Source organism: Triturus cristatus, chromosome 8 (assembly GCF_964204655.1).
Source record: "Triturus cristatus chromosome 8, aTriCri1.1, whole genome shotgun sequence".
NCBI classification, from domain to species: Eukaryota; Metazoa; Chordata; class Amphibia; order Caudata; family Salamandridae; genus Triturus; species Triturus cristatus.
Window position 1 is genome coordinate 889812185 of NC_140591.1, and position 19404 is coordinate 889831588.

At 47.2% G+C, this 19404-nt stretch overlaps 1 protein-coding gene across 1 annotated transcript in view; it reads left to right on the plus strand.

The window, feature by feature from the left end:
* Positions 1 to 19404, plus strand: part of POLA1 (DNA polymerase alpha 1, catalytic subunit) — a 2011520-nt gene that overhangs the window by 118603 nt on the left and 1873513 nt on the right. Inside the window, exons 5-7 of the mRNA XM_085622423.1 lie at positions 4077 to 4192; positions 13431 to 13493; positions 13791 to 13889. Coding sequence (XP_085478549.1) covers positions 4077 to 4192; positions 13431 to 13493; positions 13791 to 13889 — 278 coding nt within the window. The remainder of the gene's footprint in view (positions 1 to 4076; positions 4193 to 13430; positions 13494 to 13790; positions 13890 to 19404) is intronic.

Consider the following 19404-nt stretch of genomic DNA (forward strand, 5'->3'; position numbering starts at 1 on the left):
GTAAAAGCAAACTAGTACTACAGTATTTCCAGCACCAATCTGTAGATATTGCCGCCTTACAGGAGATTCACTTATCGCCTAGCTGCTCACCCACCTTCGCAACCACATGGGGTCTTTAACTGTTTTTTCCCCCTGTTACAGTACCTATTCAACAGGGGTTTACATGTTGATCTATAAGCGACTTCCTTTGCAGTCTTACGCGGTTCAAACAGATGAGGGGTGCAGGTACCTCTTAGAGGCAGGATACCTACTGGAATATCGGGTGCTGTTGGTTAATATATACACCCCAAACGCTGACAAGAGTTTCTTCAGTCAGTCAGACGCTAATAGGCTGTGTAGATGCATGCTATATTATTTGGGGGGGGGGTTAAAATGTTTTTTGATCCATTCTGGGACAGCACTGCGCTGACCTGTTAAGAAAGCACCACTCCCTACGTACAGTGCGAGATGTGACACGTGTGTACTGGTGGACCCCTGGCGTCGGCGACCCCCACCAGCCCTGCTTATACTTTATTTGGCTCCACATGATGCCTGGACGCGAATAAACTATTGGCTCCACTCGACCACACTTGTGCCAGGGCTCGGCTCCATTCAACACCTCCCTCACACACTTTCAGACCATTCATCTGTAGCAATGACATTGCGCATCCCTAGCGTGGGAGGTACTGAACATCAATGGCAGTTCCCCAACATTGCACTTCAAAACAAACTCCTCCGCACTGAACTTGTTCGGCTATTGTTGAATATTTCCACTTGAGTAAAGCTTCCATTGCACCCAAAGCCACCCCTTGGGAAGCCTTTAAGGCATATGCGAGAGGTGAGTTCATTTCCAAACATACTGGGGTACTGTGGGACTTGCGCGGACTGCTGTCCAATATTTGGGTGGACCTGGTGGCATTGGACCAGGCTTGCGTCTGCAACCCACTGCGACCTATCTGCATCTCCACGTCACATTACTTGTAGACTTTAGGGTAACCACGGCGAGGGAGGCCCACTAACTTGGAAAGTATGCTAGGGCCTGCAGGCATGGGAAGGGCAAAGGCTGGGATATACACTGGCTAGACTACACTGTTGAACTTCGACAATAACATTCTAGTAAAAATGTTGGCTACTTGCCTTGCAATATTAATGGAACAGAGAATATCCTCGGCCCAGTCTGAGTTTGTTCCGCACCGGTCAACCGCCCTAAATCGGCAGACATTTACAGGGCTTAATAGGATCTCCCCTTCAGTCTCAGCAGTGGCTGCCTTATTGAATGCAGCAAAGGCATTTGATTAGTGGGAGTGGCCTTTTTTTACATGCAGTGCTTCGTAAATGGGATTCCCCCACGGTTTCGCATCCCTCATACCACTCCTCTTCACAACTGACCACTCGCATTCGGATCAACTGTACACTGACTGCTCCATTCGCGGTCACGTGGGGGACAAGACAGGGATGCCCTCTCTCTCCATTACTATTTATTATAGCGATGGATCCCCTAGTGCCCCACATCAAAGCGAAGCATCTTCATAACGGCTTACAGTTCAAGCCTGGAGGACTCCTGGTTACGCTCAATGCCGATGACATGATCTTCTATGTGAGGCATCCAGGTGACAATTTGACACCCATACTCCGTGAGATAATCCGCTACATATAAATTGGAGCAAATATGAGGTACTTCCCTTGAACGCAGTGACCACACAGGTGTGCTGTGACTTTCCCTTGACATGGTGCGACACCTTTGTCTGATATCTGGGAATCCATATCCAGGATAAAGAGCCTCTACTACGGCCCGGCAGTGGATACAATGACCACCCCGGATGAGTTCTGGATCTGCCTCCTCCTGACAATGGCAGGCCGCATCGCTATCATTAAAATTGATGTACTGCCCCAATTTCTACCTCTCTCATAACATTCCTATCCCATTAACCAACGCTTTTTTTGTGAGACTGTGTGGTATATTAACACACCTCGGTATATTAACACACCTCATTTGGGGTGGCAGACAGCCTTGAATTAGATGACACATTAGTGCTCCCATATTAACGCAGTTTCCCCCATAGGCACTTATATTATCTTGTGGCACGGTGTAGCTTTGCCCGCCATTGGTACCATTAAGATGCGTGCATACCGTATGCTGCCCCCGAGATGGATCTTGCAGCCTGACGCCAGAGCTGTTGACGGCAGGTCTTCTGTAGGACCCAAACTATATACAATAGTCTACAACCAGTTGGGCCTGAAGGAGACTAATTTGGATGCTGGGTGGACAGCTCCAGGACTCTTCCTGCAATCCCACTGGCTGCCAATCCCTGGTTGCCTATCAGACAAGAGAGACTGGTCCAACATACTTCAACAAAATACACATTACTACCTTTGGGGATCTCTTTCCTATGGGCATGTATCTTCCTGTACAGAAGACTTGAGTTTTAGGATGCTCTCTATATGGACTGCTTTGTACTGCAACGGCTCCAGATGGCTCTCCGAGCCCGGAATACATCTTACCCATTGGTACCGGATGAATTCACACCACTGACCTTAGTGATCACCGATCTAGATGGAGACCGGCTAATCTCAAAGCTATACCACACTTGCTTAGACCATTTACCAACCTGTGACTCTAACCTTTGAACTACATGGGAGACTGACCTGTGGTACCCCTTGTCGAATAAAACCTGGAAAGCTAGCTTCGCACAGATACCTGTTTTCCTTTAATCATCTCCCTAAGATGACACACTATAAATTCCTGCGAAGTGTACATCACACAGACTTAATTATCACGCTTAGACCCTACTTGAATACACTGTCCAAAGTGCCATGCACCAACAGCAGATTATACCAATATGACATGGTCGTATAGTAAAAATTGCACCGTACTTTGGGGTGGGGCGGAGAATCTTTGATAAGCATGCTCTTATGACACTACTTGCTATCGAACCCGCCACTTTCTTGACCCTTCTGGGCTATGTACACAACATACCCAAATCACCGTGCTGCTTTGTTGCCATCGCACTGCTTCTGGCCAAATGAAAGATGGCTAGACACAGGGGGAGGAAACGCCCACCTACCACAGAGGCAATTATTAAAAGCCTAATGCATTGCAACACCAATAGTGAGCTCTATGAATCTCTCCAACCTCTCACATCAAGACTGAAAGATCTGAAAAAGATCTGGCAACCCCTGTGACACTACCTTCTGACATTAGAGCCCTCAGGTACCACTCAATTGCCTCAAGAAGCCGCCCTAATGCACTATTGACACTGCAATCACTATCACTCAAGCTTGGCAGATTGGGTGGGGGGGGGGGGGATAATGCATCAAACTTCTGTATCCATTCAAGACGACCTATAATGTTCCAGCACTCTGTTTCACTTATCGGGTTTGTGTGACATAAAACATGTACTGTATTGCTATTTCTCTTCTGGGTAATTGCCTCTTTCTGTGTATGGTACTATAAATTTTGAAAAGGGGGAAAAAAAACTTGGAACGAGTAATTTCCTTTCCATATTTTGGAAGGGGGGGGGGGTGGCAGTTGATAAAGTATAAAATGTTCAAGCAATTGACATCCTGGAGGAATTCTGTTAGAAATGGGGTCTCTAGTTGGCAGAGGTATATACCTTGCCCAAGTAGGGACAACCACTGTAGTCCGGGTAAGCTAGGGACACACTAAAAGATAACTCGTGCTCACCCTCTGGTAGCTTGCACAGAGCAGTCCAGTTTATCTAAAAAGGCAATGTGTATAGTATTTGTTCATCACACACCACACACACCCTACAATCACACCCACTCACCCCACACCCACGCATTGAACATTCTTGACCGTTTGGTCTCACCTTTTGAAACAGCAGGTGCAGTGTTTGTGCACACAACGTTTTTTATCTATGGAATAGGTTCTAATGATTTTGGGATAAGAAGGGAGGTGCAGTTGGTTGTCTGGCTTGCTATTTCACTTCTCTTGTATTACTTTCACAAAATGGCAGGCGGGTTATTTTATTCTCCACAGCAAGACTATTTGCAGTTGAAGTCTTTGGTTCTTTCAGTAGATAAAGATTGCATGTTTTACTGATCACTTATGAGCATTGGATTGGTTTTGCCTACAGAAAACAGAGCAAAAGGAGCAACACAAGACAAAACCAGTGTTAAGAAGCCTGTGGTGTCAAAGCCGAACAGTATCAAAACAATGTTTATGGCCAGCGCTGGGAAGAAAACTGCTGATGTAAGTTTTGATGTATAATTGAGTTTTTAATTTTGCATGGGTTGTTCAGCAATGCTCTCTTGTAGTAAGCCTAAAATGAAGGTCCTGGTTCTACTTTCAGGGTAATTGAACAGAGCATGAGGGGATAAGATCGTTATGCGTTGTTACACTACAAAGGACTGTGCAATGAAAAGTAAATCAGTGTTGCATCTAAAATGTGCCCTGCTATTCTACGTTTTTTCTGATTTTCTGTGCTTTAGTCTCATCGATGACCAGGCTGAAGACTGCTATTTATAGATCTCACCCACCGGACAGATTTTTCTGTCCGTTTGGTACAGTCCACATGAGCTCTTTCACAACCAATTAGTGGGCATGAAGTCCACTCATTGCTTTCAGTAGTTGACTTTGGCACTCTTTTTTACTTACTTGAAGCTTTCCTCCCCCTTGTGTTTGTAACTCCCCTGGAATATAGTTTTCTAATAATGCTTTTGAATCGCAGAACTGTCCCTCTGCTTCTCACTTTTAGGGAACTACTTTTCTCTTTCGTTACGTACTCTATAAGAGTATAATATGCGTTTTTCAGTTCTGTCCTTCGTGTGGTACGACCCCCACCAGATACTGATGACCACCCGTGCTCTGTGTCCTCTTCCTCGTGTGGTTCCACTCTTGTGTGACAAATCCACCCTGCACTTTGTATTGCTCTCTGCTTTGTGTTCTGGTTTTCCCCTTCGTTAACCCCCCACCCCCCAACACGGCTTGCTTAAATGTGCTTCAGTGAGATTAAAAATTAATTTCATCATTCGTCTCTTCAAGTAGTGTCCCCTTCGATCTGTAAATAAAGATGGGTCACACAGGGCAGCACTATACGGCATTTTTGTAATTTTTTGTTTTTTAATATAAACAAATTCTAGGTCTGAAGCCTGGTTAACCACCAGTGCCTTGCTGCTGTGGTGTACTGCATCTGAGACCTATCCACATGTATAAGATGAGTATCCATGAGCTAGCTAGCTGACCAAGTAGAGTGGAAATCTGCCCTAGATACGTTACAGAGGACATCTATACTGAGAAGTGTTCCCAAGTTGTGACGTTGAAACTGCCTAGTCTCCTGTCCTTCTTTGAGAGGCCCCAGAGGCTGTATCCAGTGTCTGCAGAACAGCTACAGTAGCCCCTCAAATATTGGCTAGAGGAAATTTGCGGAGTCCTAGCAGGTCCTCCCTTTGCAGGGCTACGCCTTCTGCCCTGGCCCAGTTAAGTAAATAGCGGCGTCAGGCTACTACATGGAGGGGGCCACTGGTGTTTTCCACTGCTTAGTGATTGGGCGTTTTCCGGTAACTAGGCAAAAGTCTAGGAATCAGGATGTGACCCTATTCTTCATGCCCCTCTTAAAGAGGTGTAAGATATAGACCTCCCATTGGAAAGGGATGTTGCGTTCAGTGTAACACGCCAGGGTGGCTGCCACGTCAGTCCAGTACTCCCCCCCCCCCCCCCCCCCACCCCCCCCCCCCAGGGCAGGGCAGGGCAATGCCACAGCATATGTAGTAGTTCAGCATTAGGCAAGTGAAATCTAGTGCAGGCTGAGTCCGTGCAGTGAAAGTACTTATTAATCTGGGCTGTGGTGAGGTATGCTCGGTGTAAGATAAACAATCTGGCAAACGCTGATTGCGAGGGACTTGTGTTGGGCCCTCCAACATGGCTGTCCATTCCTTATCAGAAAGGGCTTTACCCAGACAGTTCTCCCACTGCTGTTTTAAGGGGTTAGCCAGACTGACTGCCATATGCTGACGGAGGGATGATGCGAACCATCGGATTAGTTGATGCCCTTCACCCATTATATGCAAGTATTGAATCGTGTAGTGTGTAGGAGGTGTTACGGGCCGGGACGAACCCGTTCTGGTCTGTGTTTACCAAGGTGGTAATGTAGGGCGCAAGCCGATTAGCGTATATCTTCGCCAATATTTTATAGTCTGTTTAAAATCGCCGGGGGTCTATAGGATCCCAGGGCTGTGGGACCCTTGCCTGGTTTCAATAAGGAGACTACATTGGCCATGCATAATGAAGCTGACAGGGCGGAGTTGTCTATTGCAGAGTTAAAGAGGGTGTGTAGGCGTGGAACAAGGACTTCTGTGTACGTCTTGGAAAACTCAACATGTAGTCTGTCTGCTCCCGGCGCTTTCCCTGATGCCAGTGACAAGCGCCTCACGAATTTAATCGACTGATATGGGGCAATCCAATGCTAGATGTTGGTCAAGGGGCAGTGTAGGCAATTCAACTGAGTCCTGGAAAGTGCCTGTTTGCTGATAGTCCCCATGCGTACTAGATGTGCAAAGTATAGAATAGTGTCAAGTCATGGCTGTATGAATGTCCAGTTGTGTGTATCGCATATGCCCCAAATTGTCTTATAGAATGTATGGGACTGTGAGGATGCTCCGGTCTTATTAGATATGCTAGTAGTTTACCTGCCTTATTCAAAATTGCGTGGGTACGGGTAGAATGAGCAAAGTAGTTGTGACAACGCAACGTGTCAAGGAGCTCCAGCCGGTCCACCTGCATTGGGTCCAGTTGTGCTTTGGCTTCGAGGTGATTGACTGACAAGGATTCGCAGAGGAGTTTTCACTCGATAGCAGTCAGAGAGGTATCTGGCGGTTCACGAATGTTCTTGGTGAGGCCTAGGCAGTGTCCCCTAGTCGCGACCTTAAAAGCCTCCCATTCTATCAAGATAGCCCGTGTAGCCAGCGTTGTCTTCAAAATAGTCGAGCAACGCCTTTTCCAGGGAGTTGTGAAAGGCCTGATCCTCCAGCGCTGCCGTTTGTAGCTTCCAGGTAGGGATCGCGGGAAGCCTCTTTTCCAAAGTAATCGGCATGGTCTGTGGATTATGAGCTGAATGTGTGCAGCCAAGATACACGCTATCTTGGATTAGGGGGAAGCAACGCCGTTGAGGCCAGAATGTGATCCAGCCGCACATGCAGGTTATGGACAGGCGAGTAGGAGTAAACCCATGACTTGGTGCAAGCCACACATCCATCAAAGACTAATGCCCCAACCAGCTACGCAGCGTTTGTGCATTTGAAAAATCTGTAGTGTGAGTAAGGGGTGGTAAGGAGCGATCTAGCTAGACGTCTAGGACCAAAATAAAATCCCCACCCAAGAGCCACAGGATATCCCTCCAGAAGAATAATAATTTAGAGAGGCCACGAAGGAAGGTATTCTGCTGTCCGTTGGGGGCATAAATTGACCCCAGTAATAAGGGTTGTCCAAGTTTACCATTTAGGAAATCATAGTGCCCTGCGGGGTCGATTACCACCTCTTCTTCTTCCCAAGGGATCCCTGCCTTCACCCAAATCAATACGCCTCTAGCCAGGAAGGAGAAATTTGTGCTGTACACTTGTCCTCGCGGGCGGCGTCGCAGCTGAGCAGCCTTCAGGCTTGTCAAATGTCTCCTGGAGTAGGGCAATACCGGCAGACCTACGCTGTAGATATGCGTAAATGGAATACCTGTGCTTGGGGTATATATCCCTCTTATGTTCCAGGTGATATTGATGCTTGTCATGGGATCGGGTTATAACAGTAGAGCTCAGTCAGCAGAGCAAATATGCAGTGTAAGTACGTACAATGTGGCAGCATGTCACTAGGTATAGCAGTAACTGTATGGGGAAACAAACTTCTATAGCTAAGTCGTAGAACTACATAAGAGTGAACCCCTAACAGGAGTTGACCCAAGCAGATCTGCCCACCCATTGCAGATGCGGGCAACTAACACGTAGTCAGGTGTTGACTGAGAGGGGGCAAGCAAGTACGGAAATGAACCACAAACCTTTCCCCCTGGTAAGTAACACTATGAAGTAGCAAGAGGGAGTATCACAGTGTATGTATAAGGTAGTGTGGACACATGTCCTATGATGCTGGCGGGTGGACGTAGGAACTAACAGTAATAGTGTCCTAGGTTTGAGGTGTGACATCCGGAAGGTGCTGTGAGTTGAAGTCCGTGCACCATGCTGGTAAGTAGTCAGCCCCTTATGTAATTTTTGTCTATCCTGTTATCAAGAGATGTGCGGGTCTGATCCAGTGCTGTGCCAATATTTTCTGCAGCTGCCAGTACTGAATCCAGTTTAGCCGAGGGATCAGGACTTTGTGGTTCCGGAGATTTCACTTACCTACCAGATGACCCTTCATCTGTACGATGAGATTGCGTCCCCGTTGGGTGGCAGAATGGAGACGGCTCATGGCTAGCTGCTGTGCACAGGTAGTAAACGGTGTGCTGCTTCTCATTGCGGTGACCGGGAGTGAAAGACAAGACCGCTGCTACCAACTGTGGTGGCTCCACTTGAGTCCAAACAAGCAGTATGGGTGTTGCTGCACCAGCCGGCCGGTTATACAATGTGAGGGAGCTCTTGTGATCGGGGGAACTGCAGGTGTGACAGGTCAGGCCCAAGGTTACTGTGCTCCGTCAGACCACGAGCTACAGAAAAATCCAACGGAGGGGGCGGAGTGGAGATGCCCAGATTTCGCCTAGTCAGATCCCACCTCAACCTGGGCTCTGTATGACCCTTGTGGCTGCCCTGTGATCATTGAAGTGACTGTGATGCGAAAGGGGGGGAGGGAAGGATGAAGGCCCGCCCACGCGTGCGCAAGTCCCTCTCAATCTTGCGTGGCCCAGGAGGGAAAGAAGGGTCTAAGTCTGCCATGCTGCGGCCCAAGAAATGGCCCGTTGTCTATCGATGAAGGCTTACATCACATGTGCAACCGGGGGAAGCCAACCTGAGGGCCTGCGGGAGTAGGCCGGGATCAGACCTGCTCCCCAGGGTGCCCCCAAGGGTCAGTGAGCCCCGAAAGCAGAAGCCGGTCGTAGCCTCAATGGTGTCCTGGGAGCCCCACAGTCTGCGAGTGATGGGAGGGGAAACAGCCTGGGCCCGATGCGACCCCTGTGCTGTCCCGATCTGGCCCACTGTATACTGCACTGAGGAAATGGGGCTCTTCAGCTGCATGCTGCTCAAAGGTAATGAAAAGCCTCTCCACCAGCGCCGCTTCAGTCAGTAGCGTCGAGGACGCACTGTCTGTCCACCACCAGTTTTGCGCCTATCAAGGGGCCCTGGGCCCCCTCTCCCTCATTTAACTGCCACGTAATCGCACACCGGACTCACCTACTTGTGCTCCGATGAGTCGGAGCCTAGCAGGCCCGCCAAGACAGCTCCTCCCCTCAGCAGCAGGGCACCACGAAGCAGCCGATCGGACCGGGAGCTGGCCGCCCGTCCGCGATCCTCTCGCTGCCACTCAGTCACAGGCCCTCAGATGTGATGCAGCCAGCTGCAATCCCCAAATATCTTCTCTGTGGGGCTGGCTGGTAGCGGGACGCAAGATACCCGCAGTCCACTAGGCTCCTTCACTCGTCATTCGGTCTGCGGACTCCCGCCCTTGCCGGCGTCTCACTCGAGGTACAGGTGAGCGAATGAGAATGTATCATGAAACATAACCTCCGGACAGTTGACAATGCAACAGTATCCTATGAGAGCCAATCAACATGCTCCAAGTGGCAGGTCCATGGGGTCCAACCTGACCTCTGTCTTACAATGCTTGGTATGGTCCAACATAGTCACATGGAACAAAAGGAATGCAGCTAAGCATCCAGTAAACAAGGAGGGATGGGGGGGAAGGGAAGGAGGGGAAAAGGGGTAACCTCTCTGGCCTTGTCAAGATGGCGTAAGAATAATCCATTGGGGCACAGGTGGTGAGGGGGAAACCCTCCCTATTGTACGCCCTCCATATCGCATTCTCATCTACCCCTCCACCGCAGGGCCTTGGTCGCTATGCTGTTCTTGCAGAAACCTGCGCAGAGGTTCTCATATATCCTGGGGTCGCGCTTGTATGGTCATTAGGTCCCAATACTCAGACAATTGTGTGTGGCAAAATGCTGCATCCGACAGCCAATCCTCTCTTCGCTTCCTAAGCCTACGTCCCCAGCAGATCGCCACATGCCTCTTAGCCAGCAGCAACAGCATAGCAGCAAGACATCTGATGCTCTTAGGCAGTGGTTTAACATAGCCCAACAAGGCACTTAGCGGGGTGCACTCCACCCTGTACTCCAGCATCTCATCAAGAACATCAAATACACTCCCCCAGAAGTTTGCAACCTCTCCGCACTCCCAAGCGAGTCGAGGTGGAAGTTGAGGTCTCCCAGCAAAGTGTAGTCAGTGGAGGTGATGGCACTTGGGCGATGATGTCGGTGATGGAGTCGGAGAAAGGTGCGTGTGGTCCGGGGGGTCTGTAGATGAGGGTGCCTCGGAGGGTGGTGGTCGGGTTGACTTGTACCTTGAAGTGGAGGTGTTCCATTAGGTCCGTTGGCCCGTCGGTATTGGTGCTCAGGTGGAGTTTGGCCTTCTGGGCTATGACTATGCTGCCTCCGGGGTGGTTTTGGCGGTCCTTCTGGGTGATTTTGCGTCTTTCGGTGATGGCGATTGCAATGTTTGGTCCTGAGGAGGTGTTGGTCCAGGTTTCTGTAAGAAAAACGACGTCTGGAATGGTGCGGTCAGGGGAGGTCCCAGATTTCGGTGGTCCCTGTGGAGGGAGCAGATGTTGAGGAGGATGCATTGCAGGGTCTGGGCTACGGTGGAGTTGTTGCTGGTCTGTAGGGGTGGGTCCTGGGTCTTGGCGAGGATGAGGGAGTGGTGGCAGTTTCGGCAGGAGAAGGGCCCATGGGTGTCGAGGAGAGCTTGCAGTTGTTATTGCTGGCAACATTGAGTGGAGGGCTGCGAGCTGTGGCTTTCTGCTTCACCTCCTAAGTTTGTAATTGCGTTACTTTAAGATTAACTGCATGCAAATCCAGTTGACTTATTTGGGAGATGTGGTGTTTGAGTCTGAGCCTCCAGGGCCTACGTTGGACACACCTTTACTTTGTCAACATATTCCATGGTTCGGAAAGCATGCGTTCTCAGGAATGCTAGTCCCTCGCCTTTGCAATGTGGCATCCTTCATCCTGTAGATTGCTCTTGCTTGGAAAAATGGCATCTGCAGGAGGTGGTGGCACTTGTAGGGTGACTGTCAATGGGGACTTTGTTGTTGTCCTTCTAGGTTCTATCCAATCTCTATGGCTCTGAACTGTCCCAGCTCATTCTGGTGCGAGTGTAGCTAACTTTCCTTTACTACAATGACTCATCACTCCTATAAAGTCAAAACTAAGATTGTGCAAATGTGGGTTTGTCAATGTTAAGATTCCCTGACACAAAGTTACAAACCAATTAAGGGCATCCCTGTGTCTTTAGTGTTAATACTTATCAAAATGTTCTACATTACATTTTTAGGTCTCACCTGAGCAAGCGCTTTAGGGTTGCTCTGGCGAGAGTTTTAGTAAGCGGGTTTTGGAAGTGCAAACTAGTGGCTGTTCAGGCCTCCAACTACAGGGCATGTGCGCCGGGCACGCGCACCTTTTTGTCAGCCTGCGTGATCACTTTTGTGGCCGCTTTGATGTTCTCAGTGAGCCGCGCGGCCACTGAACATCAAAGCGGCCGCAAAAGCGCACACCATTTGCCAGCCTGCGTGCCTCTCTCCCCTTAGTGCGCGCGACTGCCCTACCCCCCTCCCTTATGCCACTTCCTGCTTGTTATTGTCTTCTTGTCTCCATCAGCAGTGAAAAGGGCTTGCGCTCGACAGCTTCGGCCTGTTTGCAGTGCCTGAGAGAGGCAATTACTTTAGCTTTCCCGCCAGTTATAAAGGGCCAGCATTCTGCAAATGAATGACTTCCAGGCAATCGACCTTTACCCCCTAAAGTACCCTGAGGCCAAACCGACGTTACCCTTAACTTACTTGCATGAGCTAAAATAAACAACGTCCTAGTGCCTCATTAAATGTAAGCGCTGTGGGACTCGTCCCAGTGTTACCATAGCATTCATTATTCAGTAGTTTAGCAAGGATACCATGAGCCTTAATGGAAGCAAGCAACAAGCATTGGCATAGCCAATAGGTCTCGCCTTTGGGACCTTATTAGTGCTTAGTTAGCCAGCACAATAGCCTTCGTGCAACACCATAAACTGTTGCATGGCTAAACACTTATAAGGTCCCAAGGGTGAGACCTATTGGCTATGCCAATGCTTGTTTTGTTTTGTTATAAAGTCTAAGAAAGTACTTTGTAATAAATAACCTTATGGTGGAGGCCCCACAAAGTCTATCTAGTTCGCACAGTATGGTCCAATAGACGTCTAGTTGTGCTACTAGCAGCTTGGACTTCCAGGGTGTCCCTCTTTTATCATTACAGACCAGTACAGGGAAGCTCAACTGGTGAAAGGTTTACATCCTGGTACCACCAGAATCTGTGCTTATAAATCTAGTCTGGTCATTGGGTATCTGGGCCATTCAGCATTAGTCAGTATGGTAGTCAGGACCTAGTACTAGGCACAGTAGGAACATCTGGAATAATCCAGCAATTTGAGTCCACCATGGAAAGTGATAGTTGTTCGGTAAAGTCAGGCCTGCTACAAAGATCTTCTTTTTGGAGTACTTAATTCCTTGGGCTTTTAGATAAAGCTGTGTATACAAATCTACCTAGGTCTCTCAACCCACCATGCTTGCTGCAAATTAGGAAGCATTAGAGAAGAGGCAATCCGACAGGTCAGTGGTGGTTACAAGTACCGCACAGATTGGCAAAAGCAGTACAATTAATAAACATCCCTTTTTTAGTACGGGTTGACAATGTGGGGTTACCGAAGTGAATTTAGGGGACTCTTCCTTATGATGATCGGGTGAGGCATCCACTTTACCCAGTGCCTCCTTTGTTCTCTATGAAAACACACTTTTTGTGAAGTAAAAATCCACGTTTTTACGACCAAAGTAATCTTTGGGCAACTTTTATTTTTTAATTTAAACTTGCTTTTGTGAAATTAGTCCACTAAAGGGTAGTTTGATATTGTATGGATAATGTTGGAATATTTCCAAAATCTGTACTAGAATGCGGTGTATTGTAGGGTGAGGTCTTATACTTGACAACTCTTGTGCACTGAAGACTTGTGATGATGTGCTTGGTGAGCCAGAATATCTACTTTATAATCTTTAAAACTATCATTCATGTAGCCGATACGCCAATCCTGCTGGTTTACTTCATTGATGTATCCATGGTATGATCTGTGTGGTGATTCACATGGACCCAGTCTTTTCCTGGTAAGGTATTGCACAGTCAGTGCCTGAAGTGGCACACACGCATACTAAGGTGAAAGAGCTTAAAGATATTTAGTAGTCTGTGGCTGTATTATAATAATTGTGCATTATTGATTAACAGAAGACTGTGGACCTGTCGAAAGATGACCTACTGGGTGATCTTCTCCAAGATCTCAATGCTAAGGTAAGTTCCTTAAAGCAAAAACTGGGTGCTGCAGTGGGTGATGCTGAATGTGGCTGAAAATTGAATGCTTTCTGACAGTGATTTAAAGCTTCCTAAAAGATTTTTCACGTGGACTTACTGAGTGTTGTAAAACCACTCCCACGTAGGAATGCTTTTTGGGGCTATCATAGGAGGTAAGAACAGTCATTTGCTGTCTTCAATTTATTCCAACCCATCACTGTTTTGGAGTTCATGTTTTACTTCATGAATGATTCGCCTTTTCACAATCATTTTGGTTCTGCTCTCTCATTTACGTAGGCACCTCTTATTGCCCTTCCACCAGTTGTCGCGCTGAAGAAAAAGAAACTTGCTGGCGCTTCTCGTAATCCCTTCTCTGTGCAAGCACAACCCCCCAAGGTAATGAGAATACCAGGAATATGGAGACAACTGACCTGCTTCTCCTTCAGGGAGAATGGATGGAATTCACTAGATGAATGTTCGAGGTGAAACTCTGGCTGCCGCTAAGATAAATGTTTGCTCTTTTTAAGATTTTGATTATCTGTGGTTCTTAAACGAAGCATGTGACCTGGCAGCGTTTTGTTACCCTTGGGTATGGACAAGAGGTGTATGGAAAGCTCAAAGGATTTTGAACATATAAAGTTACTGCGGATAACGCCAAAGTTGCTGTTTTAGATGTGGCGTTAGGAAAGCCCTTTTGGTTTTGATAAGTACTTGTTGTTTATACTTTCCAGTGGGGTTCTCTGTGCCCATTATCAGTTGGTCTGCTGTTGTCCTGTACATGGTGCTTCACAGGATACTGTATAGGCCACGGGGTCAGCCATTGGCTTACCTGTTTGGGTGACGGCGTTCTGCTGTTGGACACTGCAGTTCTGCACAGGAAGCAGCCCCTTCAGTGCCGGGCACTGTGGGTGCAGTGTATGCTTTTACCTAAAAATATATATGTTGGCGCATTGGAATCCTTGTACAGACCAGCTTTACTCACCCTGATATCCGCCGTGAGGGGAACGGCTTGCAAGGGGGTGAACTCGAATCTTGCTATTAATTGCCTGGACCGCCGTGAGGGGAACGGTAGCTTGGGACTCCAACTCCCAGCATCCTAGTGCCCCCGCTGGACGCCTGCTTTCGCTGTCATCAAGCAGCGCCAGAGGGGCTACAAAAGAGCAGGCAGCTCACCGCAGCGCGGGACGCGCGCGGGCAGCGCCCGGGCAAAGCCCGGGCCCAGGGCGGGCCCGTCCTTGCCCGTCGAGGACCGTTCGAGGCCGGACTGGGCACCCCCCCCTGACATCTGTTGCAGGACGCCTGACCCGTAAGTGCTGTTGGCGGTGCATCCACGTGCTGATGTAATTAAGTTCACGTATTTGCTTACCCCTGGTGCAGTATTGTGCTCATTCTCTCTTTATAACCCCCCGGGTGGTCATGCGATATTCCCGCACTCGTGCTACTAGACTTTCAGATCTGTCTACTATCTGGCATCATCCCATTGGATAGAAGTTGTTACTGAGGGAGGACCGGGGCTGCAGACAGGCCTGTCGCAGGCCAGTGCTGTTACTGGGACTCCTTGAACTATTTGACTTGTGTTCCTCTATTAATCGCATTTTGTGCTGTTGTTGCATCTATCTCCCGCCACCGCTTTTTAAATTTCTTTTTGCGGACGCTGTGTGGAGGACTCCATTTCTCAGGCTTTGAAGCACCAGAAGGAGGTGTTTGAGGCTCTTTTGTCAATGTACCTGAAAGTGCGCTAAATTTTCGCCTGACTCCCGCATTGTGAGTGCAGCGGTCAAAGGGCGGGGTCCTTGCGGCCCAACTTGACTTGATCGGACTGGGCCGGGAACTTTAGTTGTGTCCATATTATAGACATCAGAACTACAAAAAATTTTGTGTCTTCATTGTCCTACTCGTATTATTCAAGGGGTAACCATATTGTTGATACGAAGCCCAGATCCTATAGGAGAACAGTACCACTCTAAAACTCATAGGAGTATTAAGTGGGGATAACATGAGTAAGAACAAGGGCACATCAATGGCAACTCGTTCAATTTCTAGGAAAAAGGCTCAGGTTAACACACCACTCCCCAGCATCACTGCCATAGACAGGATGCTTCAAAGGACCATAGGAGTTGTTGTGAACGCGATCGAGAACACCGAAAGGCGCCTCTCATTACCCCCAAATATGTGTCTATCGACCCAACTGACTGAGGGTGTAAATATTGATGCAAATACTTCTATTGTCACTACATATTCACAGGATTCCATTCTTATGGGCACATTTGTTGGTCTCCCAGTAAGAGAGACAAATCGGATAATGCCTTCACAACAAATTTCCCCCCCTGAGTTTATAAGTCGGGAAAGTAGGCTGTCAGCGACTCCAAACACCCAGATGAGTATAGAATCTTCACCACATATTAACATCTCAGAAGGTGAGGTAGGGATGGATGTTTGCATTGTTAATGAAGATAGTAACACACTTGATAAAGCTAACTCCACATGTAATCATCTGAGGGAGAAGGGGCGTATAGACAAGCTGGAACCCAAAAAGGTGAGGGCTGCAAACAAATCAAGAGCAAAATCAAAAATTGCAAAGCCCAAACACTGATCAGGGCAGGGCAGAAATGTGAACCCTGTGACAAGAATTACCAATAGGACAATAGAACCCACAATACACACAGATCAATCACAGGAAATAATCACACAGGGAAACACTTGTCACAAAATTACTGATAGTCTTCTGTAATCAGGGTAGTACTAACAATTTTTGCATGGAGAACCTAATGTCTAGAATGGAGCAGCTATTGAAGTCACTTATGCTCCCCACAAATGAAAGGGTAAAAACAATAGGGGAAAGGCTTGAGAAAATTGAAAATGTGCAACAGCAAAATAATGAACTTCTGTTGAAACTTGTCAAGTCTCTCCAAACACAGAGCCAAAATATTATTAATGATAAGCCAGAGTGCTCACGGAATAATGAGAATAGCCTGAGAGATGTGCTGGGCACTAGTAAGCATACTCAACTAACCCAGCTACTTATATCTGTAGATAAGGGGCACAAGGAGCCGCTAATAGCCCCTCAAAAGAGCTTGGATAGGGCTAAAGAAGTGCCACCTCCCCCTAGTGCACAGACTGGAGACCCAGGCATAGAGCATACTATTGAGAAGGATGGGAGTAAGTGGGTAGCCAAGGGATCATGTGGAAATAATAGCAATGCCACTCAGGAAAAACCTGAGAGACTAAGGCCGCTTAGTAAGAGCGTATGTGTTGATTTACCACCAGAATCGCACCCTTTACTGTGGTCATGATGGGAGTACCAACTTTAAGAGAGGGCAAGTCAGAAAATTACATCGAACTGAAGAACAAGGTCAGCCATTGGCTATCCCAACATAGGCCTATCCCCCCATATTTAAATGGTCAAATACTTCACGTTAGAAGATTAAAATGGGTGGGACAGAGACAAAAGGACTATGAAGGTGACTGTATTATCAATTTCAAAGACAAACGTTTAGTAAATTACATCAGTGGGTGGAGGGAAGGTGATCTGGAGAGTAGAATTCAAACAGTAGATCTCACCTATTTTTACCCACCCTCCCTACTCGTCCAAAGAAACCGGTCTCGAAATTTTATTCAAGGGAATAGGTACTTCGATTATTACGATAACCGACACCTGCCACAAAGTCATCCACGCCTGAACCCATATATGAAGATAGGCATTTTGATTTTGATTATTATGACAATCAATATAGGATACCCATTTACAATCGCTTCGACGCTTTTAATCTTCAAGGTTTAGAGGATGTGGACTGACCCTTTGAAGAGATTGTCACACTACCAAGTCCCAACCCATTTGAATCAAAAGGTAGTGTAACAATCAAAGAACAGGCCCAGGTAACCTTGAATTCAGTAGATGAACGCCTGGCCAGCTCCAACTCATTGTCTATAAATACCCTTGGAGTCCAGGACATGATTAAGAATCACTCAGAGTAATTGGTGGTTGCTAACGAACCATCGATTAATAAAAAAACCATCTAAAAACGTATCCCTATATATGCATGAACCTACTAGACTTCCAATAAAAGACCACAATAAAGTCTATGACCTAAAAATACTTAGTTGGTATGTCGCCGGCCTTGAACCCAGACTAAAAGATAAAGACTGGGTGGAGTTAATTACAAGGTACGACATAATCCTGTTCCAAGAAACGTGGGCACCTTATAATTTGCACATCAATGGGTTTCACTGTTATAATATACCAGCGCGTAAATCGCAACATGGTCGGGCTGTTGGTGGTTTGTTTGTTGGCCTCAGTATAATGGCCGGGGGAAACCATAGGGCCATTGAGACTGATAATGCCAACATACAGGCCATTGAGTATAAGCGGAAACATCCCTTTGTTTTAATAAATTTTTATAATAATGATTTTATAACAGTCCCAAATAAGAATTTTATAGCACTCTCTAATTTCATTTCTATATTAGTTGATAGATGGGGGAAAATTGTTGGGCCTGAGATTGTTGTGGCCGGGGATTTTAATGCCCAGCTCCCAAGAGATGCATGGCAGGCAGAGCAGCGAAAGGGACCCCTTGTTAATCACAGGGGCCAGGAATTGAGAGCCTTCTTAGATCACCATATTCTTAGTAACATAATGGATCACGGTCTGGAATTATCGCAGCGGCTGCTACCCACACATAGAGGATCAGTCGGTACCTCCACTATTGACTTCAGTTTTGTCTCTCCTGGCATGGCTGATCGTATAATGGAAACCGATACGGTAGTCACTGATTTTGGGGATCACAACCCTGTAACTGTAATATTTAAAATGGCACCAAAACCGGTTTACAGTACATTGCAGGGAGAAAAAGATTTACGTGTATCCACTGACAAATTAAGGTTAAAATGGAAAGGTATAGATAAAGCAGGAACCATGAGATCTCTGTTAAGGGAAAACCAGCAGTGCATAGATTTTTGCCTAGACCAAACAACTAGTGGCCAGCTAACTATAATATATTTTAGCAAAATATGTGCCACAGTTAGGACTATGCTGATGGTTCAAGCCCCTCAGAGCCCTAAAGATCCCAGGTGGTTTGACCACAGCTGTTCTGTGGCTAATAGGAACTTACGCAAGATACTTGAAGAAGTTCCTAGAATTGGAGTAAAAGTAAGTGTAGCAAGGAAGGCTTATAAACTAGCACTAGAGAAAAGGAGATCTACGCTCCTGGATGAACGCTGGGAGGCATTGGCTCTGACCGCTGAAGGAAGAAAATCGAGTAATTTATTCTGGCCAGCAGTAAAAGAACTCCGGAATATGGGCCAACAATTTACTTCAATTAGTTGTACCATTTCTGCTAGTTCTTGGGAATCACATTTCTCTAAAATCTATGCTGCCCCAGTAAAAGGCCCAATCATTAACATCCCCGAAACTTCTCCCAATTTAAAGATAACCATCGGAGAAGTGGAGGAGGCAATCGCTCAGAGTCTTGGCAATAAGGCCCCCGGCCCAGATGGACTTCCGATAGATCTCATTAAATGGCAACCTGATTTCTGGGCACCCATATTGGTGATTGTTTTTAATAGTTTGCCCGAATCATGGAGGTGGCAAGCTGGATGACGGATAACCGTCTCCAACTTAATGCTACTAAAACTGAAGTTTTAGTATTGGGCAAAGAAGCTCACCTTTGGGGAGACGATTGGTGGCCATCAGAGCTTGGCCAAGCCCCTATCCTGGTGACACAGGTGAAGAATCTTGGGGTCTGGCTTGATGCCAATTTATCATTTACCCCTCATACAAAAAAGGTCGCGGGTACCTGTTTTGGTGCCCTTCAGAGTCTTAGGCCCATTTTTAAATGTTTTGATGCCTCCACTAGGCAACTCATAGTCCAGGCTATGATTCTTTCCAGATTGGATTACGCCAGTGCACTTTTAT